This window comes from Bufo bufo, chromosome 2 (genome assembly GCF_905171765.1).
Source record: "Bufo bufo chromosome 2, aBufBuf1.1, whole genome shotgun sequence".
Classification (NCBI taxonomy): Eukaryota; Metazoa; Chordata; class Amphibia; order Anura; family Bufonidae; genus Bufo; species Bufo bufo.
This window is the reverse complement of record NC_053390.1, coordinates 401,459,847-401,487,335: the sequence shown is the minus strand read 5'-3', so window position 1 is coordinate 401,487,335 and position 27,489 is coordinate 401,459,847. Positions and strand designations below refer to the sequence as shown.

The window sequence follows — 27,489 nt, the reverse complement described above, 5'->3', positions numbered from 1 at the left end:
TCTTTCATAGCAAAGTTGGCAGTGGCATACCAGGCAAGGTGTCCCAGATAGTGGCAGAATAAAATGCTTGCATTCCATTTTTAATTATTTTGCATTTCACTGTTTTAGCATTTAGCTATTCTTATTTCCATTTAGCAGTTATTTCCCCTTTTTCTCACCAAAAGTGAGGAAAAAGTGGCAGTAGTCTTATAGTCCAAATGCTAATGAGCATGTGCATTATGGAAGTGGTCATCAGCATGCAGGAGGCACGGGGAGCCGTGAGGCTGCGCAGTACTTGCCTACCCTGGTCTTCCTCTGGGCCCTGCTCTGCATTCTGTCCTGACGGCGTACAGGTCATAGTGCATTCCTACGTGCACTATGACCTGATGCTATGCAATCTTAGGTCACAGTGCAGAGTGGGCCAGAAGAAAAACAGGGAGCGGTGAGTGACAGCGCCCACTGGAGCAAGTGAGATAAATACGGTAATTTAAAAATAAACTTATCACTTTATAAGCCGCACGTAGCTTTTCTCCACTTCTCCTGGTTCCTCCCCTGTCTGGTGCTTGAGGGGTTAACTTAGTGTCTGGTTGTGGCCACTAGGGTTTTATTTACTGTGGCTCCATGAATGGGGACAGTTGTACTTCAGCTGTCGTTTGTGCTGGAGCTCTGCTTCAGTCCAGGGTGTTCCATCTGCCCAGTGCTTTGGGGCCACCTAGTGGGACATCAATGTATCCAGCGATGTCTTCCTTGTGTATCTTCCATGTTCCCTACCTTACCTGTGTTGATGTTTGGTGTGGGTTTATGTTTAGAGTGTGGCGTACGTCTTGTTGTTGTTTCATATCTGGTCAGTTGGTGTTTTATGTCTTGCATGAATGCAAGGCGTTTCCCTGTCTGTTGTACCATCGGAAGGGGGTCTCAGGGGAACCAAAAGTCAAGTCAGTGAGCTGTTGCTGGAGTGCTGGTTCCTTTGTGTGTCAGTACATACTGAGTCCGGTATGGTGTTCGGATTGCAGTACGTTTGCATAGGTACCAGTTCACCTTGGTGTGTCTTCTGTTGTGCCGTCCAGGTAAGTTACCATGCATTCCGGAGTTCTTGGTTTAGTGGTTATTCACACCACTGGATACTTACCTGCCATTCCACTTGGCTTTTCTCTGCTACTAGGCCGGTTGAGACTCCTGTTCATCCGTGTCTTGAAAGAACAGGTCGTCTCTCCCCTGCTCCTATGTGAGGGATTATCAGGACAACTCAGGGTCATAGGTTTTCTGGGTATTAGCTGTCCTACCATCCAGGTCCGCTCATACGGTAAGGAGTTAGGGCGTGGATCAGGGATGCTTTAGGAGGTGACCTGCTCCCTGATCCCGGCATCCAGGCCTAGTTGCTTTCCCAAATTCCCGACATCATACGGTGGGGAGTTTCCCCCACTCCCCACCGTGACACATATATAGCATAAGATGCTATATGAGTCATCCACAGATCCCCCCATAACAGTGTCCCTGTGTTAATAGTGACCCCCAATACAGGGGGTGGAGGTCGGTAACTGCTGTTGGAATCGCAGCGGGGCCCGGTGCAGTCACTGTACTCTATTACACCGAGCCCAACTCACAGCAGTCTTTATATGTAAAGTGTAGTCATGGGAGCTTTGTTAAAAGTAGCGCAATCCTCTGCAGGAGCGCAATCCTCTGCAGTAGCGCAATCCTCTGCAGTACTCACTATTAAACTACCGTAGCAGGCAGGCCGGCCGGCCGGCAACGTAACTTCACTCATTCAGTCATGCGCCTGCTCCTCCCACTTTATTAATGAAGCTGGCGGAGCAGGTGCCTGACGGAGTGAGTGACGTTATGCTTCTGGCCTGCCTGCCTGCTACAGTAGTGCAATAGTGAGTACTACAGAGGATTGCGGTACTTTAACGCTCCCATGACTACACCTAACATATATAGACTGCTGTGAGCGGGTGCCGGTGTAATGAGTACAGTGACTGCAATTCCAGTTGCCAGCCTTCAGCCCCTCCTCCCTCCCTGCTGATACATCTCAGGCCGCGCTTTGCAGCACAGCGGCCGGCAATCTACCAGCATCACTAGAGTAAAAATGGCAGCATTGTCTTTATGACGCACTGCCATTTCCCCCCCACTTTTGGTGTGGGGGGGGGGGGGGGGGGAAGTGTGTCTTATAAAGCAAAAAATACAGTAATTATTTTTTACCATCCAATCTGAGGCCTGACGGGGGTCCGATATGAGGCCTGATGAAAAATATATTTTCTTATTTTTCTCCTCCAATTCCTAGGTGCGTTTTACAGTCCAAAAAATATGGTACACTGCACAATTCTTCTACACCAATTCTTTGTTATAAAAAAAAATTAAAAAAGCACATTCAAAGCTAAGTAAGCAGACTGGTATGGCAAGGGAGTATGCCCCATATTTTTTGCAGAATAAAAGACCATTTTCCACAATTCTATTCTCTTGTGGTATTTTTGGTCACTCCATACCAAACGTATGCTGCATTTGTAAAATAAATGCCACGGATTAAAAAAAAACAAAAAAAAAACAATATGCATGATACCTCATGCATAAAATGAAATCAGAACACAACACATTGAGTCAGCATATGGAAGGGCAAAAAGTTGTATTTGTTTAGTGTATAACTTTCTTCATTATCACATTAAGAAAATCATGGTATCTTCTGAATGTACATATATTTGCTGAGTTTTTTTGTGGTAATAACATGTAGGTATAAAGTTCTACAAGCAGTATTTAGCTTAACAGGTGGCAGGACATAGTAATGTAAACTGTATACAGACATATTTAAACTTGTATAATTGCTTTGCCGGTATTCTCTCCACTGAGCATTCCTATGAATCCAGCCGGCATGTTCTCGAAACCTTTGGTGATGTGTTCATGATATTTCACCTTACCCTAAAAGAAAATAATGAATGTTACTTAGTGTATATCTATATTAAACCACCAGATTCGGTGATGTCTAACCCAACTATATGTAATGAATTTTGTAGTTTTATGTGGAAATTTCAGATAAAAAAAAAAATAGGTTTTTAAAAATTTTGTTTGTTTATTAGTTAAATTTACATTGATAAAACCCATATAGAATATCACAGGTAGATCCGAAGTTGCTTCGCTCAAAACGTCCTTTTAATGCCGTACGGAGATCAGTCTCTGTACAGCATTAAAATGTATGGGCTCATAAGACTTCCGTGAATAACTTAGGCATTTGATTATTAAACTTGAAAAACATTTTAAAACAGGTATTCAAAGTTAGCTTCAGTACCGACACCAACTTTGGAACCAAGTTTTAAAGTGGTTTTCAAGTTGAAAAATAAAATCCCGAAGTTATTCACCATATTCAGTCATTTCAATTAAAGATGGCCATTTCTGCTACTACAAGCCCAGTGCTATTGAAGCTAGTATTACATGCTGGCTATTTAAAAGGGAAGCGGTCACCACAAAATGCAGTGCAATCAGCAGGCAGCATGATATAGAGCAGGAGGAGCTGAGCGGATTGATATATAGTTTTGTAGGAAAAGATTCAGTATAACTTGTAATTTATAAATTTAAACCTGTGCATTTTCTGACTTCTGTTGCATACAGGGGAGATGTTATTAGTGATAGCATACTCTGTGTAAGTGTGTATACAGAGATAGCTGTCAGTCACTGATAGCTGTACACAGCGCATTTTCTCTAGCGTATATGCACACTATCTACCAGAGTGCACTACTCCTTGTTTTCAATCTACATCTCTAAGCAGCAACAGTTTGAAAAAGGCCTGATGGTTGAAACGTCATGATTTGTACAGCCGCCTTACAATAAGTATCACTTTGAATTGCACAAGTTCTGTTTCGTTCTGGAGTTCTTATTGCATAGCTGTACACGGAAGCAATCTTAAAGGGGTATTCCCATCACATACAATGGGGGCATAACGCTAGGATATGAACCCATTGTCGGATAGGTGCGGTTCCCACCTCTAAGACCCGCAGTTACAACGAGAACGGAGTAGGGAGAGCTGTGGCTGGAGGACCCTGGATTCCCCAGGGTCCATCCACCACCAAGCGGCGCTCCCTGCTGCTCCCTTAGAAGTGAATGGGAGCGCACACCGCACATGCGCGGCCCCTGCTCCTATTTATTTCTATGGGGCAGACAGAAATAGCCGAGCGCATTTTCGGCAGCCACATAAAAATGAATGGAGGGCGGCTGTGCATGTGCAGTGCGGGGGTTCATTTCCCCGTTCCATTCTCATTGTAGGTGTGGGTCCAAGAGGTGGGACCCGCACCTATCAGACAATGGGAGAATATTCTTGCGATATGCCCCCATTGTCTGTGATGGTAAAACCCCTTTAACCCCTTACGGACACATGACGTACCGGTACGTCATGGCTTTAAAACGCGATTGCGGCACTGCGGGGGTTAATCGGAACAGGATGCCCGCTGAAATCATTCAGCGGGCATCCTGTCACAACGCCTGGGGGGTCATGTGACCCCCCCCGTGTCGGCGATCGCAGAAAACCGCATGTCAATTCAGACCTGCGGTTTGCTGCGTTTCCGGTCCATTCGGGTCTCCGGTGACCCGGTGAACCGGAAAAAGACTGATCGGTGGTGTGATTACACACCACCAATCACAGTACGAACATTTGGGAGAGGCGGTGCTGGCCGTTGTGCTGAATGTCGCTGTCCAGGGTGCCGATTGGTGCAGGGAGAGAGGCGCGAGATTCAAACTTCCAGCGCTCCTCTCTCCCCTCCTCTTCCTGTTCAGCACCTGCACCCTGCAGCACCGTCCTCACCAGGCTCCTGAAATCCACCCCATTGGCACCCATCACCCTCCAGGTAGGTTAGGGTCAGTGAGGGAGAGGCACAGTTAGGCAGGGATAGAAGGGAAAAAACACACACACACACACACACTCTAAACTTATTGTCTTTTAGTTTTGAGACCCTAGACCTCCCCTGCCACTTGAGCCCCACTTTTGGTGTGGGGGGGGGGGGGGGAGGGGAAGTGTGTCTTATAAAGCAAAAAATACAGTAATTATTTTTTACCATCCAATCTGAGGCCTGACGGGGGTCCGATATGAGGCCTGATGAAAAATATATTTTCTTATTTTTCTCCTCCAATTCCTAGGTGCGTTTTACAGTCCAAAAAATATGGTACACTGCACAATTCTTCTACACCAATTCTTTGTTATAAAAAAAAATTAAAAAAGCACATTCAAAGCTAAGTAAGCAGACTGGTATGGCAAGGGAGTATGCCCCATATTTTTTGCAGAATAAAAGACCATTTTCCACAATTCTATTCTCTTGTGGTATTTTTGGTCACTCCATACCAAACGTATGCTGCATTTGTAAAATAAATGCCACGGATTAAAAAAAAACAAAAAAAAAACAATATGCATGATACCTCATGCATAAAATGAAATCAGAACACAACACATTGAGTCAGCATATGGAAGGGCAAAAAGTTGTATTTGTTTAGTGTATAACTTTCTTCATTATCACATTAAGAAAATCATGGTATCTTCTGAATGTACATATATTTGCTGAGTTTTTTTGTGGTAATAACATGTAGGTATAAAGTTCTACAAGCAGTATTTAGCTTAACAGGTGGCAGGACATAGTAATGTAAACTGTATACAGACATATTTAAACTTGTATAATTGCTTTGCCGGTATTCTCTCCACTGAGCATTCCTATGAATCCAGCCGGCATGTTCTCGAAACCTTTGGTGATGTGTTCATGATATTTCACCTTACCCTAAAAGAAAATAATGAATGTTACTTAGTGTATATCTATATTAAACCACCAGATTCGGTGATGTCTAACCCAACTATATGTAATGAATTTTGTAGTTTTATGTGGAAATTTCAGATAAAAAAAAAAATAGGTTTTTAAAAATTTTGTTTGTTTATTAGTTAAATTTACATTGATAAAACCCATATAGAATATCACAGGTAGATCCGAAGTTGCTTCGCTCAAAACGTCCTTTTAATGCCGTACGGAGATCAGTCTCTGTACAGCATTAAAATGTATGGGCTCATAAGACTTCCGTGAATAACTTAGGCATTTGATTATTAAACTTGAAAAACATTTTAAAACAGGTATTCAAAGTTAGCTTCAGTACCGACACCAACTTTGGAACCAAGTTTTAAAGTGGTTTTCAAGTTGAAAAATAAAATCCCGAAGTTATTCACCATATTCAGTCATTTCAATTAAAGATGGCCATTTCTGCTACTACAAGCCCAGTGCTATTGAAGCTAGTATTACATGCTGGCTATTTAAAAGGGAAGCGGTCACCACAAAATGCAGTGCAATCAGCAGGCAGCATGATATAGAGCAGGAGGAGCTGAGCGGATTGATATATAGTTTTGTAGGAAAAGATTCAGTATAACTTGTAATTTATAAATTTAAACCTGTGCATTTTCTGACTTCTGTTGCATACAGGGGAGATGTTATTAGTGATAGCATACTCTGTGTAAGTGTGTATACAGAGATAGCTGTCAGTCACTGATAGCTGTACACAGCGCATTTTCTCTAGCGTATATGCACACTATCTACCAGAGTGCACTACTCCTTGTTTTCAATCTACATCTCTAAGCAGCAACAGTTTGAAAAAGGCCTGATGGTTGAAACGTCATGATTTGTACAGCCGCCTTACAATAAGTATCACTTTGAATTGCACAAGTTCTGTTTCGTTCTGGAGTTCTTATTGCATAGCTGTACACGGAAGCAATCTTAAAGGGGTATTCCCATCACATACAATGGGGGCATAACGCTAGGATATGAACCCATTGTCGGATAGGTGCGGTTCCCACCTCTAAGACCCGCAGTTACAACGAGAACGGAGTAGGGAGAGCTGTGGCTGGAGGACCCTGGATTCCCCAGGGTCCATCCACCACCAAGCGGCGCTCCCTGCTGCTCCCTTAGAAGTGAATGGGAGCGCACACCGCACATGCGCGGCCCCTGCTCCTATTTATTTCTATGGGGCAGACAGAAATAGCCGAGCGCATTTTCGGCAGCCACATAAAAATGAATGGAGGGCGGCTGTGCATGTGCAGTGCGGGGGTTCATTTCCCCGTTCCATTCTCATTGTAGGTGTGGGTCCAAGAGGTGGGACCCGCACCTATCAGACAATGGGAGAATATTCTTGCGATATGCCCCCATTGTCTGTGATGGTAAAACCCCTTTAACCCCTTACGGACACATGACGTACCGGTACGTCATGGCTTTAAAACGCGATTGCGGCACTGCGGGGGTTAATCGGAACAGGATGCCCGCTGAAATCATTCAGCGGGCATCCTGTCACAACGCCTGGGGGGTCATGTGACCCCCCCCGTGTCGGCGATCGCAGAAAACCGCATGTCAATTCAGACCTGCGGTTTGCTGCGTTTCCGGTCCATTCGGGTCTCCGGTGACCCGGTGAACCGGAAAAAGACTGATCGGTGGTGTGATTACACACCACCAATCACAGTACGAACATTTGGGAGAGGCGGTGCTGGCCGTTGTGCTGAATGTCGCTGTCCAGGGTGCCGATTGGTGCAGGGAGAGAGGCGCGAGATTCAAACTTCCAGCGCTCCTCTCTCCCCTCCTCTTCCTGTTCAGCACCTGCACCCTGCAGCACCGTCCTCACCAGGCTCCTGAAATCCACCCCATTGGCACCCATCACCCTCCAGGTAGGTTAGGGTCAGTGAGGGAGAGGCACAGTTAGGCAGGGATAGAAGGGAAAAAACACACACACACACACACTCTAAACTTATTGTCTTTTAGTTTTGAGACCCTAGACCTCCCCTGCCACTTGAGCCCCACAGCCCCCCCCCCCCCCCCCCCCCCCCCCCCCCAAGACCAGCCCACCAGTTTTTTTTCTAACACTTGTCCTTTTTTTTTTTACTTTTTAGTACACGCACATACAATAAAGTTTTACACGCACACACACACACACACACACACACACACACACATACCCATGGCCCGCCAGATGTTCTCGGTGGAGGAGGCATACACCCAGATTGCCTCCGACTCAGAGAGCCCCAGTGAGGATGAGCCCATGTTCCTCTTGTCATCCGCATCCTCCTCATCATCATCTGATGACTATGAGCCCCCAAGGCGGAGCCAGGGGCCCCACATGCTAGGGACCCTGTGGCCCACCCTAGTACGAGCCGCCCTGGGGCTCGTACTGGTTTCCCGGCCCACCAAATAAGCCCACCGGAGCCCCCTGCCGGTGAACTTAGCTGGTGTTCCCCAGTAGATTTTGAGCCAGAGATTCCGGATTTTGTTGGCAATCCAGGAATCCAGATTCCCACAGTGGGGTTTACTGAAATGGACTTTTTTTTTTTCAGTGACCCATTTGAGAATCTGATGGTGGAGCAGACGAACCTGTAGGCCCAACAGTTCGTTGCTCAGCACCTGGGCTCCTTTTTGTCTAGACCCGGTGGCTGGACGCCGGTCAGTGCAGCCGAGATGAGGACATTTTGGGGCCTCGTGCTGCACATGGGTCTAGTGCAAAAACCCAGTGTCAGGCAATACTGGAGTGGGGACGTCCTCTACCAGACCCCACTCTACAGTATGGCCGGTTTGAGGCCATCTGGAAATGTCTGCATTATTCAGATAATGCAGCATGTCGTCGCCCCCCCCCCCCGAAGTGATCCTGCCTATGACAGTCTGTATAAGATACGGCCGGTCATCGATCACTTCGGGGCCAAATTTGTACAGGCCTATGTACCTGGAAGGGAGGTCGCGGTTGATGAGTCTCTCGTTGCATTCAAGGGGAGACTCAGTTTCCACCAATACATTCCCACTAAGCGGGCGAGGTATGGCGTGAAGCTGTACAAAATTTGTAAGAGTGCCTCAGGGTACACTTACAAATTTTGTGTGTACGAGGGGCGATATTCCCGTATTCAACCCCCAGAATGTCCCCCCACTCTGGGTGTTAGCGGGAAACTCGTGTGGGACCTTATGTACCCACTGCTAGATAAGCGTTACCACTTGTACGTGGATAACTTTTATACTAGCATTCCCTTGTTCAGGTCCCTTGCTGCCAGATCCACGTTAGCTTGTGGGACCGTGAGGAAAAATCAGCGCGGCCTCCCTGCCCACCCCCTCCAGGTACCTATCCCCAGGGGTGAGACCCGTGCCCTTACCAGTGGAAACCTGTTGCTGGTCAGGTATAAGGACAAGAGGGATGTCCTTGTACTGTCCACAATCCACGGTAAGGTCACCCCTGTCCCTGTGCAAGGTACAGCGGCAACGGTCCTCAAGCCAGATTGTATCGTCGACTACAATCAGTATATGGGAGGAGTTGATCTCTCTGATCAAGTCCTCAAGCCATATAATGCCATGCGCAAAACCCGGGCATGGTAAAAAAAAAAGTAGCGGTCTACTTGGTACAGGTTGCCTTGTACAACTCTTTTGTACTATTCCGAAGCACTGGCAGCACAGGGACATTCCTCCAATGAGGCAGTCCTCAAGGACCTGATTTTTGCAGACCGAGAAAGAGCAGGCCGGAGTACCTTGGGAATTGGAGGCGCCCGGATCGTCCCTGGCCAACATTTTCCAGGTGTGGTCCCCCATACTGGAAAGAAGGGACGAACCCAAAAAAGATGCAGAGTGTCACAAGAGGGGGATATGGAAGGACACCACCACTCAATGTGACACTTGCCCCGATCATCTGGGCCTCTGCGTTATCGATTGCTTCAGGGAGTATCACATTTCCATGGAGTACTAAATTTTTATAATCCAACAGTCCCCTAGAGAACATAAACTATAGCTCTCAGACTTTGGAGACACGGAAACAATTTTTTTTTTTCAAAAAATATTTGTTTTAGTGCAGGCATCCTCAAACTGCGGTCCTCCAGCAGGGCATGGTGGGAATTGTAGTTTTACAACATCTGGAGGGCCGCAGTTTGAGGATGCCTGCTTAGTGTCTCCAAAGTCTGAATGAACAGCGTTAAAAAAAAAAAAAAAAAAAAAACCATCACAAAAAGTGTAATAGCGAGCGATCAAAATGTCATATGCACCCCCAATTAGTGCCAATAAAACCACCATCTCATCCCGCAAAAAATGAGCCCCTACATTAGTCGCCCAAAAAAAAAAAAAAAAAAAAAAAAAATGTAGCTCCCAGGCTAATAATTTTTTTTGGTTCCTAAAATTATAATAGTGTAAAATCAAAATAAATTTTAAAATGTAGACATTTTAGGTATCGCCGCGTCTGTAAGAATCTGCCCTATAAAAATAACATTTGACCAAACCCCTCGGATGAACAGCGTTAAAAATATAAAATTAAAACGGCGCCAAAACACCAATTTGTTGGCAAAATTTCCATTTGAATCCTTTTTTTCCGGTAATAAAGCAAGGGTTAACAGCCAAACAAAACTAAATATTTATTGTCCCGATTCTGTAGTTTGCAGAAACACCCCATATGTGGTCGTAAATGGCTATATAGCCACACGGCAGGGCATAGAACGAAGGGAACGCCATATGGTTTCTGGAAGACAGATTTTGATGGACTGTTTTTTTTGACACCATGTCCCATTTGAAGCCCCCCCCTAATGTAGCCTAGACTAGAAACTCCAAAAAAGTGACCCCATCTAAGAAACTACACCCCTCAAGGTATTCAAAAGTTACTTTACAAACTTTGTTAACCCTTTAGGTGTTCAAAACTAAATAGCGTATGTAGAAACAATTTTAGAATTTAAATTTTTTTGTTACCTTGCCTCACAAAAGTGTAATATAGAGCAACCAAAAATCATATTTACCCTAAAATAGTCCCAAAACAACAACCCCCTTATCCCGTAATTTCCTAGATGGGGTCACTTTTATGGAGTTTCTACTCTAGTGGTGCAGCAGGGGGCTTGAAAGGGTACTTGGTGTAAATAAACCAGTCCAGCAAAATCTGCCTTCCAAAACCCATATGGCGTTCCCCTTCTTCTATGTCCTGCCGTTTAGCCAAATAGTAGTTTACGACCACATATGGGGTGTTTCTGCAAACGACAGAATCAGGGCAACCCATAGAGTTTGGTTTGGCTGTTAACCCATTTTTTCCAGTAATAAAGTAAGGGTTAAAATGGAAAATGTTCCAAAAAATTGAAATTCCAAAATTGTTTCTCCATCTGCCATTAACTCTTGTGGAACACCTAAAGGGTTAAAAAAGTTTGTAAACCCAGTTTTGAATACCTTGAGGGGTGTACTTTCTTAGATGGAGTCACTATTTTGGAATTTCTATTCTAGGGGTGCAACGGGGGGCTTGAAATGGGACATGGTATAAACAAAACCAGTCCCGCAAAATCTGCCTTCCAAAACCCATATAAGGCGTTCCCCTCCTTCTATGTCCTCCCGTTTGGCCAAACAGTAGTTTAGGACCACATATGGGGTGTTTTTGCAAACTACAGAATCAGGGCAACCTATATTGAGTTTTGTTCGGCAGTTAACCCTTACTTTATTACTGGAAAAAAATGGGTTAAAATGGAAAATTTTCCAAAATATCGAAATTCTAAAATCTTATGTCCATATGTAGAGTTGAGCGAACACCTGGATGTTCGGGTTCGGGATCCGAACCCGACCCCCATTGAAGTCAATGGGGACCCGAACTTCGGCACTAAAAAGGCTGTAAAACAGCCCAGGAAAGAGCTAGAGGGCTGCAAAAGGCAGCAACATGTAGGTAAATCCCCTGCAAACAAATGTGGATAGGGAAATGAATTAAAATAAAAAAAATAAAAATTACCAATATCAATTGGACAGAGGTCCCATAGCAGAGAATCTGGCTTCACGTCAGCAGAGAATCAGGCTTCACGTCACCCACCACTGGAACAGGCCACTGTCACATATTTAGGCCCAGGCAGAGGAGAGAGGTCCCGTAACAGAGAATCTGGCTTCATGTCAGCAGAGAATCAGTCTTCATGTCATAGAGAATCAGGCTTCACGTCACCCACCACTGGAACAGGCCACTGTCACATATTTAGGCCCCGGCACCCAGACAGAGGAGAGAGGTCCCGTAACAGAATCTGGCTTCATGTCAGCACAGAATCAGTCTTTATGTTATAGCAGAGAATCAGGCTTCACGTCACCCACCACTGGAACAGGCCACTGTCACATATTTAGGCCCAGGCAGAGGAGAGAGGTTCATTCAACTTTGGGTTGCCCCGCAATATAATGGTAAAATGAAAATAAAAATAGGATTGAATGAGGAAGTGCCCTGGAGTACAATAATATATGGTTAAGGGGAGGTAGTTAATATCTAATCTGCACAAGGGATGGACAGGTCCTGTGGGATCCATGCCTGGTTCATTTTTATGAACGTCAGCTTGTCCACATTGGCTGTAGACAGGCGGCTGCGTTTGTCTGTAATGACGCCCCCTGTCGTGCTGAATACACGTTCAGACAAAACGCTGGCCGCCGGGCAGGCCAGCACCTCCAAGGCATAAAAGGCTAGCTCTGGCCACGTGGACAATTTGGAGACCCAGAAGTTGAATGGGGCCGAACCATCAGTCAGTACGTGGAGGGGTGTGCACAGGTACTGTTTCACCATGTTAGTGAAATGTTGCCTCCTGCTAACACATTCCGTATCAGGTGGTGGTGCAGTTAGCTGTGGTGTGGTGACAAAACTTTTCCACATCTCTGCCATGCCAACCCTGCCCTCAGAGGAGCTGGCCGTGACACAGCTGCGTTGGCGACCTCTTGCTCCTCCTCTGCCTTCGCCTTGGGCTTCCACTGGTTCCCCTGTGACATTTGGGAATGCTCTCAGTAGCGCGTCTACCAACGTGCGCTTGTACTCGCGCATCTTCCTATCACGCTCCAGTGTAGGAAGTAAGGTGGGCACATTGTCTTTGTACCAGGGATCCAGCAGGGTGGCAACCCAGTAGTCCGCACACGTTAAAATGTGGGCAACTCTGCTGTCGTTGCGCAGGCACTGCAGCATGTAGTCGCTCATGTGTGCCAGGCTGCCCAGAGGTAAGGACAAGCTGTCCTCTGTGGGAGGCGTATCGTCATAGTCCTGTGTTTCCCCCCAGTCACGCACCAGTGATGGGCCCGAGCTGCTTTGGGTGCCACCCCGCTGTGAACATGCTTCATCCTCATCCTCCTCCACCTCCTCCTCCTCCTCATCCTCTTCCTCCTCCAGTAGTGGGCCCTGTCTGGCCACATTTGTACCTGGCCTCTGCTGTTGCAAAAAACCTCCCTCTGAGTCACGTCGAAGAGACTGGCCTGAAAGTGCTAAAAATGACCCCTCTTCCTCCTGGGCCACCTCCTCTTCCATCATCGCCCTAAGTGTTTTCTCAAGGAGACATAGAAGTGGTATTGTAACGCTGATAACGGCGTCATCGCCACTGGCCATGTTGGTGGAGTACTCGAAACAGCGCAACAGGGCACACAGGTCTCGCATGGAGGCCCAGTCATTGATGGTGAAGTGGTGCTGTTCCGCAGTGCGACTGACCCGTGCGTGCTGCAGCTGAAACTCCACTATGGCCTGCTGCTGCTCGCACAGTCTGTCCAGCATGTGCAAGGTGGAGTTCCACCTGGTGGGCACGTCGCATATGAGGCGGTGAGCGAGAAGGCCGAAGTTACGCTGTAGTGCAGACAGGCGAGCAGCGGCAGGGTGTGAACGCCGGAAGCGCGAACAGACGGCCCGCACTTTATGCAGCAGCTCTGACATGTCGGGGTAGTTGCGAATGAACTTCTGCACCACCAAATTCAGCACATGCGCCAGGCAAAAGATGTGCGTCAAACCGGCTAGTCCCAGAGCTGCAACGAGATTTCGCCCATTATCGCACACCACCAGGCCGGGCTTGAGGCTCACCGGCAGCAACCACTCGTCGGTCTGTTGTTCTATACCCCGCCACAACTCCTGTGCGGTGTGGGGCCTGTCCCCCAAACATTTGAGTTTCAGAACGGCCTGCTGACGTTTACCCTGGGCGTTGCTGAAGTTGGTGGTGAAGGTGTGTGGCTGACTGGATGAGCAGGTGGAAGAAGAGGAGGAGGAAGCCGAGGAGGAGGAGGCAACAGGAGGCAAAGAATGTTGCCCTGCGATCCTTGGCGGCGGAAGGACGTGCGCCAAACAGCTCTCCGTCTGGGGCCCAGCCGCCACTACATTTACCCAGTGTGCAGTTAGGGAGATATAGCGCCCCTGGCCGTGCTTACTGGTCCACGTATCTGTGGTTAGGTGGACCTTGCCACAGATGGCGTTGCGCAGTGCACACTTGATTTTATTGGATACTTGGTTGTGCAGGGAAGGCACGGCTCTCTTGGAGAAGTAGTGGCGGCTGGGAACAACATACTGTGGGACAGCAAGCGACATGAGCTGTTTGAAGCTGTGTGTGTCCATCAGCCTAAATGACAGCATTTCATATGCCAGTAGTTTAGAAATGCTGCCATTCAGGGCCAGGGATCGAGGGTGGCTAGGTGGGAATTTACGCTTTCTCTCAAATGTTTGTGAGATGGAGAGCTGAACGCTGCCGTGTGACATGGTTGAGATGCTTGGTGACGCAGGTGGTGGTGTTGGTGGTACATGCCATGTTTGCTGGTTGGCAAGTGCCAACGTCCCTCCAGAGGCGGAGGAAGAGGCCGAGGCGGCGGCAGCAGCAGCAGCAGAAGAGGCCGAGGCGGCAGCGGCAGCAGCAGCAGAAGAGGCCGAGGCGGCAGCGGCAGCAGCAGCAGAAGAGGCCGAGGCGGCAGCGGCAGCAGCAGCAGAAGAGGCCGAGGCGGCAGCGGCAGCAGCAGCAGCAGAAGAGGCCGAGGCGGCAGCAGCAGCAGAAGAGGCCGAGGCAGCGGCAGCAGCAGAAGAGGCCGAGGCAGCGGCAGCAGCAGAAGAGGCCGAGGCGGCAGCAGCAGAAGAGGCCGAGGCGGCAGCAGCAGCAGCAGCAGAAGAGGCCGAGGCGGCAGCAGCAGCAGCAGCAGAAGAGGCCGAGGCGGCGGCAGCAGCAGCAGCAGAAGAGGCCGAGGCGGCGGCAGCAGCAGCAGAAGAGGCCGAGGCGGCAGCAGCAGCAGCAGAAGAGGCCGAGGCGGCAGCAGCAGCAGAAGAGGCCGAGGCGGCAGCAGCAGCAGAAGAGGCCGAGGCGGCAGCAGCAGCAGAAGAGGCCGAGGCAGCAGCAGAGGCCGAGGCAGCAGCAGCAGCAGAAGAGGTAGCAGGGGGAGCCTGAGTGACTTCCTTGTTTTTAAGGTGTTTACTCCACTGCAGTTCATGCTTTGCATGCAGGTGCCTGGTCATGCAGGTTGTGCTAAGGTTCAGAACGTTAATGCCTCGTTTCAGGCTCTGATGGCACAGCGTGCAAACCACTCGGGTCTTGTCGTCAGCACATTGTTTGAAGAAGTGCCATGCCAGGGAACTCCTTGAAGCTGCCTTTGGGGTGCTCGGTCCCAGATGGCAGCGGTCAGTAGCAGGCGGAGTCTCTTGGCGGCGGGTGTTCTGATTTTGCCCACTGCTCCCTCTTTTGCTATGCTGTTGGCTCGGTCTCACCACTGCCTCTTCCTCTGAACTGTGAAAGTCTGTGGCACGACCTTCATTCCATGTGGGGTCTAGGACCTCATCGTCCCCTGCATCGTCTTCCACCCAGTCTTGATCCCTGACTTCCTGTTCAGTCTGCACACTGCAGAAAGACGCAGCAGTTGGCACCCGTGTTTCGTCATCAGAGACGTGCTGAGGTGGTATTCCCATGTCCTCATCATGAGGAAAAATAAGTGGTTGTGCGTTAGTGCATTCTATCTCTTTCACCCCTGGGGAAGGGCTAGGTGGATGCCCTTGGGAAACCCTGGCAGCAGAGTCTTCAAACAGCATAAGAGACTGCTGCATAACTTGAGGCTCAGACAGTTTCCCTGATATGCATGGGGGTGATGTGACAGACTGATGGGCTTGGTTTTCATGCGCCATCTGTGCGCTTTCTGCAGAAGACTGGGTGGGAGATAATGTGAACGTGCTGGATGCACTGTCGGCCACCCAATTGACTAATGCCAGTACCTGCTCAGGCCTTACCATCCTTAGAATGGCATTGGGCCCCACCAAATATCCCTGTAAATTCTGGCGGCTACTGGGACCTGAGGTAGTTGGTACACTAGGACGTGTGGCTGTGGCAGAACGGCCACGTCCTCTCCCAGCACCAGAGGGTCCACTAACACCACCACGACCATGTCCACGTCCGCCTCCCTTACTAGATGTTTTCCTCATTGTTACCGTTCACCACAATAAGAAAATTATTATTCGGGCCAATGTATTGAATTAAAATTCAGGCCTTTTTTACAGACACCTAACACTGTCTGGCTATCTATTTAGGTACCGTAATACACTAATGCAGGCACAGCAGTAATGACAGATTTAGCTGAATATAAATGTCAGGCCTATTTTTTAGGCGCTGTGCGACAGGTATACGTTTAATCACAGAATTAGACTTGTATCTGCACTGTAGCGTGTGTGTTAAGTTTTTCAGAATGACCCCATCAGCACCTTGAATCTAATATACCCTTTTAGGGATAGATTTAAAGTAGGCCTGATATAGCAGAAACTACTAATTTTCGAGAATGGCAAATTTGGGAATTGTTTTTCAACCCAGAACAAAAACTGTGCTTTTACGGTCACTAAAAATAACTTGACCAGCTAAAACAGTACTGATTTGGAGGAATATAAATGTCAGGCCTATTTTTAGGCGCTGGGTGACAGGCTCAACTTGCCCCTGATGTAGTATATGGCCAAAAAATAACCACACTATTGATGGTTAAATGCACTTGGTGGTAGCTTGTGCTGGCGCACCACAAGCCACAAAATGGCTGCCGATCACCCCAGAAAAAAGTGATATAAAAACGCTCTGGGCAGCCTAAAAAAAGTGAGCAATTGAGTATCAGCACTTCAATGATCCACAGCTGGAGATCGATCACTGAATGAAGTCTTTTGGAGGAGTTAATCTGCCTAATCTCGCCCTAACGTCGCAGCTGCAACCTCTCCCTACGCTTGTATCAGCAGAGTGACGTGCAGCGCTACGTGACCCAAGCTTATATAGAGGCTGGGTCACATGATGCACTGGCCAATCACAGCCATACCAATAGTAGGCAAGGCTGTGATGGCCTCTTGGGGCAAGTAGTTTGACGCTTGTTGATTGGCTGCTTTGCAGCCTTTCAAAAAGCGCCAAGAAAGCGCCGAACACCGAACCCGGACTTTTACGAAAATGTTCGGGTCCGTGTCACGGACACCCCAAAATTCGGTATGAACCCGAACTATACAGTTCGGGTTCGCTCATCCCTATCCATATGCCATGAAGTCTTGTGGAACACCTAAAGGGTTAACAAAGTTTGTAAAATCTGTTTTGAATACCTTGAGGGGTGTAGTTTCTAAAATGGGGTCATTTTTGGATGGTTTCTATGTAAGCCTCACAAAGTGACTTCAGACCTGAATTGGTCCATAAAAAGTGGGATTTAAAAAATTTCTGAAAAATTTAAAAATTAGCTTCTAAACTTCTAAGCTATGTAAGATCCCCAAAAAATAAAATATCATTCCCAAAATGATACAAACATGAAGTAGACATATGGGGAATGTAAAGTCATCACAATTTTTGGGGGTATTACTATGCATTACAGAAGTAGAGAAACTGAAACTTTAAAATTTGCTAATTTTTCCCAATTTTTGGTAAATTTGGTATTTTTTTATGTAAAAAAATTAACTTTTTTGACCCAATTTTAGCAGTGTCATGAAGTACAATATGTGACAAAAAAAACAATCTCAGAACGGCCTGGGTAAGTCAAAGCGTTTTAAAGTTATCAGCACTTAAAGTGACACTGGTCAGATTTGCAAAAAATGGCCTGGTCCTTAAGGTGAAATAGGGCTGTGTCCTTAAGGGGTTAAGTAAGAAAAAGCATAGATAAAGGTATTAAATTACAAGTTTTACTGAATCTTTTCCCATAATGTTATATATCAATCCAATCAGTTTCTCCTGTTCTTTAACATGCTATCTGCAAATTGCGCTGCATTTTGTGGTTAAAAGTTCTCTTTAAAGGGGCTGTCAGACGAAAAAAAAATCTGCCGTTTTCAAACCAGCACCTGGATCTGAATATAATTACAGTATATGCAATTGCAAAAGTAATTTAGTGCAGCCACTGAGTTATTCAATAAAATGTACCTGTAATAGTGCCACCTGCTGTTTGCCTTTTTATTTCTCTGTCCACCTTTCTTAGGTGGACACACATGCTTAGTTTCACCCTACAACTGCCTTTTAAACTGTGATAGGGAGAGAGTTGCAACAGAAAGTACATGCTCCCTGAGCTGCCAGCTTGATATAAATCCTGCAGAGTGACTGGAACAATGAATGGGGAGAGCTCGGGATCCATGGGAGGTACAGGACTGGTTCTAGCTTTGTTAGAAAAAAATTGTCATGTACTATATGATGTCTGGTTTTTATTTTTTTTACATTAATCATGGGATAACTCCTTTAAAGAGGTTATCCGGCTATGGTAACTGATCCTGTGAATAGGTCATCATCTGATCATTAGGTATCTGACACCCAGGACACCCTCAGATTAGCTGCTTACCATAGGCAAGTGACATCATGACCATCGGTTACGTGGCCTGGTCTCAGCTCAGCGCCAATCAGATGCTGATGACCTATCCAGAGGTTAATCAGTTAAAGGGTTTATCCAGCCATCTGTAAGTGACTAGATACAAGCAGTGCCACTCTTTATTAACATCACTCAACTCTAGATCATAGTGTATGTTACCATGTAATAACATTATTTTAAATTACCATATATAAAATTACCATATACCGTACGTATAACATTACCTCTAAAACCCATTGCAGGAGCTGTTTTTGTCCTTCTTGAAATTTGTCTGACCAGCGCGTCACAATGAAACCTTCCATTCGGAGTTGTTTGAAGAGAATGGTGGGTTGTATATAAGGTCCTATAAAAGACATGCAAAACAAATTGAAACTAAAGACTAAAAGTAAAAAGTTATCTGCAGAGAAATTACACATTTATATAAGAATATATATCATGGTGACTGCCATATAGCGTATGGGCACTGCAATGCTTGACATACTTTTCACTGTGTTCCTTTTAGGAACTGCTAGGTGCTGATAATGTGACCCTAAATTATTTTAACCCCTTCGCCCATATCCATTAGGCACCTGTCACGGGGCGCCGACCGTGCGGTCCGATTCCGCTGTGACGCCGGCGCCCTGTGAATAGTTCGGAGCGAGGACTCGCACAGCGTCCTCGTCTCCAGGACAACGGAAAGTGGGGAGGACCCGGCCACGCACTTCCTCTCAGCGTGGCCGGCATTCTCCGCTCCCATGGGAACCATTGTAGATCTGAGCGCCGAGCTGATCACTCAGAAGCAGTTGGCAGGAGTATAGGTCATGTGATGCTGGCCACGTCACATGACCATTTCCCTCCTCTATTTAAACTGGCAACCTGCTGGCCACAGGTTGCCTGTAATTTATGTCCTCAGCTAGGTGATCATTTCTGTGGTCTCCTAGTCTAGGTGTCGAATCTCAGCTCGTGTTTTGAATTCTGGTTTTGCCTTCTTGGATCTTCATGTATCTCTTGGTATCGACTCTCGCTTGGCATTTGGACTCCCTTTGTTTGCTTCTTTTAAACTGGTTTGTTCCTACTGGTTTTGACCCTCGGCTTGTCCCCCTTATTGGTATTGTATACTCCCTGGTACCGTCTTTACCTCCTGGCATTTGACCTAGCTTGTCTGACCTTGTTCTTTGTTGTATGTCTCGTTTGTCGCCTCTGCACTTACTTAGGTCAGGGACCGCCGCCCAGTTGCGCTCTGTTATTTAGGACGGGTAAGTGCAAGTAGGCAGGGACAGGGGTGTGGGTGGAGCCAGTTTTTGAACTTTCCCTTACCCCCCCTGTCCGTGACAGCACCTTAGTGACGATGCAGTAGAGATGGCCTTGCGGTTCGCACGGCGGTCGTTTCACAGCAAACTTTGCTTGTTCGCCGAATAGGAAAACATATGGCGATGTCCGCCTGGCGCCATATTCTTTTACATTGTGCAGAACTTTGACCCATGACACATCCATCAGGTGGTAAGGGACAGCCAATTGAGACGGCCATGGCTCGCCTTGCTGACGTTCAGCGGCGACACCACCTGCCCGTCAGATATCCGATTTGTGACTGCCCGAAGCGTTGGAACTCCACCTTGTATATGCTTGATAGGCTGCTCCAGCAGAAACGTGCAGTTAACGACTACCTGTACGAACTCTGCGGCAGGACAGGTTCTAGGAAGCTTTTTTTTTTTTTTTACCACAACAGTGGCTGCTCATGCGCGACGCATGCAGACTTCTGCGGCCATATGATGAGATCACCAAACTGGTCAGTCGCAGCCAGGGAGCCATCAGTGACATTGTACCTTACGCCTTCTTTCTTGAGCATGCATTGCGTTGCGTCATTGATCAAGCCATCGATGAGCAGGAGCAGGAAGATGAGGAAGTCGCAATGCTGGATGAATTCCCAGGGGGGGCTACTCCATCTGAGACAAGTCAACAACAGGAGTCTGAAGAGGAGTCAGGAGGATGGTGCCGGGGTGGAGGAGGAACAAGAAGAGCATGCTTTAAACTTTTCTAGGATCCCTGGTGTTGTCCGTGGCTGTGGGGGAGGAGAACAAGGACGACATTATCCTGGACGATGAGCAGGTGCCAGGCCACTCCACCGCTTCCAGTAGTGCAAATGGGGGCCTTCATGCTCCAGTGTTTGAAGAGGGACCCCCGTATAAAAAGCATAAAGGGCAAGGACTAGTACTGGGTGGCAACATAATTAGACCCCCGGTACAAACACAAAATGGCGGACATGTTACCAGAATCACAGAGGACTGTCAGAATGCAGCACTTCTATTCCTTGCTTTGAGAAATGCTACATTCTGCTTTTGCGGGCGCTGGCAGAGGAATTTCCACTCAGAGAGACAGCTGTGGGTACCAATCCATCAGCGCATGCAAGAAGCGGGCGGTTTGAAGATGTGTTGGTCACTTCAGATAGGAGATCATTCTTGCAGCCAACTCATCGACAGCCGCCCTCCAGATCCAGTCTCAGGGAACGCCTAGACCGACAGGCTTGACCTGTGGCCAGAGCTGGCACAATTTGCCATGGAACTGTTGGCTTTCCCCTTGTCCAATGTCCTGTCCGAAAGGACATTCAGCGCAGCAGGGGGGGATCGTGACCGATAAGCGCACTCTCCTAGCTCACGACAGTGTGGACTACCTCACATTTCGAATAATTAATGAGGCATGGATCTCAGATATTCAACACCTGTGACGACCACGTTTAATTGAATTTCCTCATGCCAGCCCACACATATCCTACAACACCAAGAACAAAGAATGGTCCCTGTCTTATGTAAATAATGAGCCATAAAAGGCCTTTTCTGTTTGTTGAATGCCTAATGTTTTCGGCCTCGGAGTAATTTAAAGGGAACCTGTCACCGGGATTTTGTGTATAGAGCTGAGGACATGGGTTGCTAGATGGCCGCTAGCACATCCGCAGTACCCAGTCCCCATAGCTCTCTGTGCTTTTATTGTGTAAAAAAAACGTTTTGATACATATGCAAATTAACCTGAGATGAGTCCTGTACATGAGATGTGTCAGGGACAGGACTCATCTCAGGTTAATTTGCATATGTATCAAATCGGTTTTTTTTACACAATCAAAGCACACAGAGCTATAGGGACTGGGTATTGCGGATGTGCTAGCGGACATCTAGCAACCCATGTCCTCAGCTCTATACCCAAAATCCCGGTGACAGGTTCCCTTTAACAACTGTGACGACCACGTGTTTCAACTATTATCATAAGGGTTTTTTTCAAGGGGGGGGGGATTTCGTTAGCCATGTTTTTAATCCAATTTTATAATTTTTAGTTCTTTTAAACATATGTATTTGACCTGTATTTGTACTGGTCTTTAGTAAAATTGATATCCATTGAACGTCTAATATACTTCCAGCCACATAATCAGAATTTCATTTTTGTCAGGTGAATGCCTAATTTTTAAGGCCCGTACTCCCATGGCCTAAAATAAAAAATTTCTAGGCTCCAACAGGGCATATTTCAGAGAATGTCCCTTTAAGACGCATAAAAATGTCCCCTGATTAAGATACATATTTCTTGTTGGAATTTTTGTCATTGATCCCCCTCTAGTATGTCACTGTCCATGTTGTGGGACTATTTGTGCACTTCTACTAAGTATTTGGTGGCTGCAAATATGAGCTGAAGGTTTTTCAGGTTCGCCTGCAATTAAAGTGAATGGGGCCCGCAGCGAAATTGCAGTTCGCGAACATTTGATAGTGTTCGCCAAACGTCCTAGCCAATGTTCGATCATCACTACTAAGCAGCAGTAATTGAATTTTTTTGACCGTCGTGTTCCAAGAGCTCAAAACTTTATTTTAATTGTGAATAAAGATACTGGGCACTCTCAATCTACATGAAACCATACAATTTATTATAAAAAAAAAACAATAGTATAAGACAGTGGATAAGTATAGACGTGGCTATCCTAAAATCGCATAGTGTGTCTGTGCCCAAGATAATAAATTATTAAATAAAAACAATAATATATGACAATGGATAAGAATAGACGTGGCTGTCTTAAAATCGCATGGTGTGCTTGAACCTAAAATCAATGCAGAAAAATATTAAAACCATATAAAACCTATCTAGGTGCAGGTCATAAATATACTATATATTAGCGAGTATAAACCATAATGTGCTCTATATATTCTGGGATGGAGTAGGATAGAGCCTCCGTATTGAAAAGCACAGCGATAGTCTTAGATCTAGAAACTGTGTTTCTACTGATGTCCCATACGAATCCCCTAAACAACAAAGTTTGCGTATCCTTCAATTGCAATAGTATTACAATGTTTGTGGTAAGTCTCAGCGATTGTTTAGCGACATCCCGCTGTACTCACTGTTCAGCAGCGTCCTGCTGAGTCCTTTCAGTAGTCGACTTTCCACTGCTGGTGTTCCGGTTAGTTGTGCTGTTGAAGAAAAACTTCGTAGGTGTATCCAAAGAATGTATCCAAAAATTTCTTCAAGGCGGCAGGGAATCACACCAAAACCGCATCAAAAGGGTTGTCGGCGGTTTTTGTTGCCGTTTTGAAGAGTCACTACATAAATGATAGTCTTCAAGAAATAACGGACTTCAAGGATTGCCTGTACTACCGATTTAATATTATAGATTTTAACTGTGTTTTAATGGTTTTAAACTGTGCAGTAATATTATTAGAATAGTCTATGGGAGGGTATACGAGAATATGACAGTTTTAGCAAGTAGAAATAGATTACCCTAACGAATCAGATATTCGAAAATCCGTACCAGATTTTGCGAAAAAAAGAAAAAAATCCACACCGGATTTTAGAAAGAGAAAAAAATCCACATCGGATCTTAGAAGACAAATTTGTAACCCCTATATAAAAGGGAGATTTCATGGGGGACTTATTACCACTGAGGAAGGGGTGATTGCAAGCCCCAAAACGCGTTTGGTTCAAGACCCCCCTGATGGATCGCTACATTACTTGCTGAAAGAACCTGGTGCCAAACCAACCCTGAAAACCAAAGACCCGACGCGCTATTAATAAAATCACTGCACGGCTATAGAAGCGATTCAACACGTGCAAACAAACACCAGCGCGGGAGAAGGTGGGTTCAAGCTCGGAAGACACCGGCTCCCAGCTACAACGGAGCGGCATCTAGAGCTATTGAGGGATACGGCAGCACCTACGAAGTTTTTCTTCAACAGGACAACTAACCGGAACACCAGCAGTGGAAAGTCGACTACTGAAAGAACTCAGCAGGACGCCGCTAAACATTTACTGAGACTTACCACAAACATTGTATTACCACTGCAATTGGAGGATACACAAACTTTGTTGTTTAGGGGATTCGTATGGGACATCAGTAGAAACACGGTTTCTAGATCTAAGACTATCGCTGTGCTATTCAATACGGAGGCTCTATCCTACACCATCCCAGAATATATATATAGAGCCCATTATGGTTTATACTCACTAATATATAGTATATTTATGACCTGCACCTAGATAGGTTTTATATGGATTTAATATTTTTCTGCATTGATTTTAGGTTCAAGCACACCATGCGACTTTTAGGACAGCCACGTCTATTCTTATCCAGTCATATATTATTGTTTTTATTTAATAATTTATTATCTTAGGCACAGACACTATGCGATTTTAGGATAGCCACGTCTATACTTATCCACTGTCTTATACTATTGTTTTTATTTAATAATAAATTGTATGGTTTCCTGTAGATTGAGAGTGCCCAGTATCTTTATTCACAATTTACTAGCCCAATAGAGGAAGGGCGATTCCTCTTTACTGTGAGCACCTCTACATTTTCAGTAAAAGTTCGGGTTCGAGTTCATTGTTCGGCGATTTAATGGCGCTTTTTGAAAGGCTGCAGGGCAGCCAATCAACAAGCGTTTAACTAGTGTGCCCTTGGAAGCCATCACAGCCATGCCTACTGAAGAAGCGAGGCGAAACACACATCGGGTTGGTGCCATCCTCCTCTCTCCTCTCCTTGTTAGTATTAGCGCCTTCATGCCCTCTCTTTCATCCATTGTCTTTTGGCTGCATTTATGTCAGTAAACTGTTGATATATTGGGACTCTTTTGTATAGACCCCATACTGACTTTTATGCAGCTGTAATACTATGGGCAGGATGAAATAATGACATGAGGTCAAGTATTGAGTTGCCTACTTCCTGCGTTGTTATATATTTATATTACATTGGTATCGCAGTATTGTAGGTGTGCCATCTCCTTGACCGTGCCCAACATACCATAGGAGTTAATAGTATTGTAGGAGGGAGGGTGGTTGTTATACTTGTTGCAGTACACTCCTGCACTGCTACCACTATATGAAATTGTAATTTGCTGAATCATGTATTTATTCTCTTTCAATTAATAAAGATAGAGTTATACTATATTGTGTGTTATCTAAGAAGTTATCTAGAGTCAACAAAGCGGTAACAGGGCCTCTCCTGTTTTAAAACTCAATCCAATAACAGGGCATCTTAGAGTCCTGTATTGTTATTTATCGTCACTACCTCCCCGAGTCGGGAGTGGGTAATTGACGCGCGCCCCCTCCATTCATTCGATTCCTTCACTTTAATAACTTGTTTCACATTTCCGCCGGATCACATTTCAGCCATTGACCTCCCTTGGATGTGGTATCCATTTCTCAGTCTCCCTCTCCGGCATGGAACCCCGATTCCCCATTACCACCATGGTAGGCGCATAAAAAAACATCAAAAGTTGATAGGGAAGCTATGCAATTGGATCGTGGCCATCACGGGGACGTGCGACATGGTGGAGCAGTATGTGTGCACACTCCTACACATACTGACTGATGGGTCTGTCTCCTTCAACTTCTGGGTCTCGAAATTGGGAACATGGCCTGAGTTTGCCCTTTATGCCTTAGAGGTGCTGGCCTTCCCTGCAGCCAGTGTATTGTCTGAACGTTTGTTTAGCACGACAGGAGGGGGTTATCACAGACAAGCGCAGCCGCCTGTCCACAGCCAATGTGGACAAGCTCACGTTCATTAAAATTAACCAGGCAGGGATCCCACAGGACTTGTCCGTACCTTCTGCAGAATAGACATGTATACTGGCCTCACCCAGCCATTGTTGTACTCCAGCGCACTCTCTGTTTTATTTTTTATATTACCCAATGTTTTGGGGTCTACCCAAATTTAAACAAAATAAAACAAAAAAAAAAAAAAAAAGAGCCATTTTAGTGCTACAAAGTTTGGGTCCCCATTGCCTTCAATGGGGTTTGGGATCAAGTTCGGGTCTCGAACTGGAACTTTTTGGTAAAGTTCGGCTGAACCCGGCGAACCCGAACATCCAGGTGTCCGCTGAACCCTAATTCTTACGTGTAACTCTTCCAGGGTAGGAATGCAAGAAAAAGAGCAATACTGCTTTTGCCTTTCTACAGTGTAAATTTTACAACATTCTTTTGCGTCATATACTGTAGGTCTTTTTTTAACCTCCTCCCGACCGCCTAACGCAGGGATGCGTCCTGCGGGCGGTCGGTTTGTTCCTCGTAGACGCATCGGCGCGTCATCTCGCGAGATTACGATCATAGCCGGACCGCGCATGCGCAGTGCGGACCGGTAAAAGTTACAGGAGAAGTTCGTCACCAGCCAATGATCATCCCTGGCAGGTTGGTGACCTAAAAAAATCGAATCACAAGCCATTTAACACATTATATTTATAAATATAATGTGTTAAATGGCTTCTGTGCTCTCTGCTGGGTCCTTTTCGTCGGTTGGTCCCAGCAGAGAGCACATATCACTGTGAGTACACCAAGCACAACACATTTAGCCCCAGATCACCCCAATTAACCCCTTGATCACCCCGGTCAATCACTAGTGAAAGGAAAAAAAGTGATCAGTGTAAACGGTCACTTTTTTTCACCAGTATTGACTGTTAGGTTTAGATTAGTTTAGGCCCCTTTGGTAGTTAGCTTCAGTTAGCGCCCAGCGCACTGCAGTCACCGATTCGCTGATTAGCGTATCGCTAATCAGCATTGGTACTCTTATAGTATCTGTAAGTGATCAGAACTGATCACAGTCAGATCAATAGTATTAGTGTCACCTTAGCTCGCCCTCCACCCAAAACGCAGTGTTTGCCCGATCAGGACTGATCGGTCGCCCACACGTGCGTTCACCCACGCCCGCCCCGCCGCAGTGACAAATTTTTATTATTGTTTTTATCACTGCACATTCAGTACACAAGCGCTGCGGCGATAAAAAAAAATCTGTTTTGATATTTTTTATCAATCGCAGCGGCTTCCTGTACTTCGCTAGCCTCCCATTTGTAAGACAGGCTTGCTTTTTTTCTTGGGTAGTCTCAGGGAATACCCCCTAAATTTAGTTGACCAAATGGCAAGAAGGGGTATTCTTCTGAAGAGGCCTACAGGCTTCTCACCCAGTCGGATGAGGAATACGAACCTGTAGAAAGCAGTGGCAGTCTGACCCAAAGTTCGGACGATGAGGTTGAGGTCCCCGATACCACCAGGTGTACCCGGCCCAGTGTTGCTAGACCACAGGTTGCGCAGGATCCGCTTCAAGGGCAGCAGAGTGGGGCTGGCGCTGTCGGATTACCTGGTGAGGCATACACCAGCAGCACAGCCCACCCTGGACCTAGTACCAGCACTGCCGTACAACATGGTGAAGTGGTGAGCACCAGAAGGGCAGTTGAAGCTGGTACGGTGGTACGTGCAGTAGTTCCCCCGTCGCAGCCACCGCACAGACAGGTAGAGCCCCTAGAGTATCTGAGGTGCTGGCAAACCCCGATTGGCAGCCCCCATCTTCAGCCGCACCAGTAGTTCCCCCTTTCACCGCCCAGTCTGGAGTTCGGGTTGAGACAGCTCAGATCGGATCGGCACTGGGGTTTTTTGAGCTGTTCTTCACTGCGGAGCTCTTAGACTTAGTCGTGGCAGAAACAAACCGGTATGCCACTCAATTTATAGCCGCCAACCCGGGAAGCTTTTATGCCCAGTCTTTCCGGTGGAAACCCGTCCAAGTTTCCGA

General features: G+C 46.4%; 1 protein-coding gene across 1 annotated transcript in view; it reads right to left on the bottom strand.

Annotated features, from left to right (window-relative positions):
• Positions 1-5,416: 5,416 nt before the first annotated feature.
• The window catches only part of LOC120989266 (prostaglandin reductase 1-like), an 87,170-nt gene continuing 65,097 nt past the window's right edge, over positions 5,417-27,489 (bottom strand). Inside the window, exons 9-10 of the mRNA XM_040417256.1 lie at positions 18,713-18,831; positions 5,417-5,723 (exon numbers count right to left, since the gene is read on the bottom strand). Coding sequence (XP_040273190.1) covers positions 5,613-5,723; positions 18,713-18,831 — 230 coding nt within the window. The 3' untranslated portion in view covers positions 5,417-5,612. The remainder of the gene's footprint in view (positions 5,724-18,712; positions 18,832-27,489) is intronic.